General features: G+C 52.9%; 1 protein-coding gene across 4 annotated transcripts in view; it reads right to left on the bottom strand.

Moving 5' to 3' along the window:
- The window catches only part of LOC101659557 (core histone macro-H2A.1), a 63989-nt gene that overhangs the window by 23549 nt on the left and 38506 nt on the right, over positions 1-1934 (bottom strand). For 2 of the 4 annotated variants that reach the window (XM_004696622.2, XM_004696624.2), the window contains exon 4: positions 917-1027. In XM_004696622.2, coding sequence (XP_004696679.1) covers positions 917-1027 — 111 coding nt within the window. The remainder of the gene's footprint in view (positions 1-916; positions 1028-1934) is intronic. The other 2 variants (XM_004696623.2, XM_013005626.2) reach the window with 1 other exon arrangement.

The raw sequence follows: 1934 nt of genomic DNA, 5'->3' as shown, positions 1-1934 counted from the left end.
CAGGGCGGGGGACTTGCAATGCTGTGATGGAGAGGACCGTGTCACTGTGATGCAGAAGAAAACTGACAGTGAGGTTAAAAATGATGCAGCTTCGGAACCAAGTGGTTACAGCGGTGGAAGGGGAATCAAGGTACGTGGAAGGCCAAATCTGTGCCCTTGGCTGTTGCATGTAGAATAGAAAATTTAAGAAGGCTTTATTTCCCTTCCTCCCCACCCCCATTTTTTGTTTGTTTGTTTTTCATTGTTGTTTTTTTGGTGTTAATAGAGAAATGCGAATCAACTGTCACTCTCAGCTCTTAAAAGCCGTTGCATCATTTTTATTTCCAACAAAAGTGAATCGTCTTTTACAAAACCATGGCGTCCTGGCAAAGTTGCATCACTGGGGTGGCTGAAAATATATTGCCCAAAATTAAAACAAACAAACAGTTGGTTTGAAAACTCGTCTGCTAGTTTGGTGAGAAAAATCCCCGGTGCACCCACTTAATATGTCTAAGTACAACCCCGCCCCTGGCTAAGGGTGTCCTGTCTCCAGTGCCCATCCGAAGGCGTGTGCTGCCGGCGGGGTCTTTCACTTTCTGGGGCAGGGCGTGGACTCCTGGTGCTTTCCTGGCTGGCGCTACCTGATGCCCAACTTACCCCACGTAAACGGTTCCTTCCCCAGCCTCACTCCCGGGCCTCCCTGCCCCCACCGTGGGAGCCCTAGTTCCCTCTTCGTTCCCACTCTCTCCTCCACCCCACCTGCAGGTCTCCTCTCAGCCTCATGGTCTCCTGGGCACTAACTCCACAACCCTCTCCAAGGCCACTCCTCACCTCAGCCCTTGGCCCCCTCCCCCTCCCAGTAGGCCCAGGAGTGGCCTCTGGAACCTCCCTCCATCCCAGGGGCCCCTCGAGCAGCCCAGGCCGTGTGTGCACCTACCTTCTGGCCGAGGAAGAGGCTCTTGGTGGACAGGACGGTGAAGCCCTCGGCAGGCGTGCCCTCGGTCGTGCTGTCGGCGCTGGCTGCCTTGCTGCCTTCCCCCGGCTGCTTCTGGCACAAATGGCGGAGTCAGTCGGAGGCCACACAGGCAGAGGCTGCTTTTCTAACGGGGGCCTTTGCCCATACAATGCAGAGCTCACAGGAACCCGGACCTGACCGTGCTCACCAGCATTTCTTAAAGTGGGGTCTACAGACAGACTGGGGGGTGCAGGTGGGGATGGGCGGATGTCCTAGAGTTATTTGAAGAGTACTGAGTTGCATTTGCACCACAGTTGGGGTGTGTGTGTGTGTGTGTGAAACGTTTACAGAGCAGTCTGCCACTCAGCAGCTCACACACACTTCGTTTCCTGACCCCGACCACAGCCCCCACCGTGTGTTCACACTTTTCTCACTTGTTCCTTGTGTCCTGACCCCATTTGTCCTTCCTTCCTGCCGACTGAGCTCTCTCCCTGGGCAAAGGCTGCCTGTTCAGTACCCCAGGGCTGACTGTTCTAATGGGTGCCTACCTCTGTCTTCACCACTTTCAATCTTAAACTAAATGCACTGCCATCAGGTGGATGCCAGTTCGCAATGACTTGATAGAATGGGCCCGAGCTGCCCCTGAGCTTCCAACACTGTGACTCTTTACAGTAGTAGTGCGCCCTGTCTTTCTCTTGAGAAGCGGCTGGTAGTTTTGAACTGCTAACCTTACAGTTCGCCACCAAATCCATAGCCAGTACACCAAGGCTCCTCTTAAAACGAATGCAGATCTTAACTGCTGTGATCTACGCAATCCTGCAGTCAGGGTGATCTACAATGGATAGACAATGGACAGATAGATAACACAGGTTGAATAGGTGTGGAAGGAAGAATGGGAGTATATCCACAAATATGTATACGTGTTTTCCTGAAAGTAAGACATCCCCCGAAAATAAGACCTCCCCCCAAACATAAGGCCTCCCTGATAATAAGGCCCCCC

This window comes from Echinops telfairi, unplaced genomic scaffold (genome assembly GCF_000313985.2).
Source record: "Echinops telfairi isolate 266 unplaced genomic scaffold, ASM31398v2 ScPeMD7_7469;HRSCAF=8507_1, whole genome shotgun sequence".
Lineage (NCBI taxonomy): Eukaryota > Metazoa > Chordata > Mammalia > Afrosoricida > Tenrecidae > Echinops > Echinops telfairi.
Note: the sequence above shows the minus strand (reverse complement) of the source record. Positions and strands in the feature narration are given on the sequence as shown.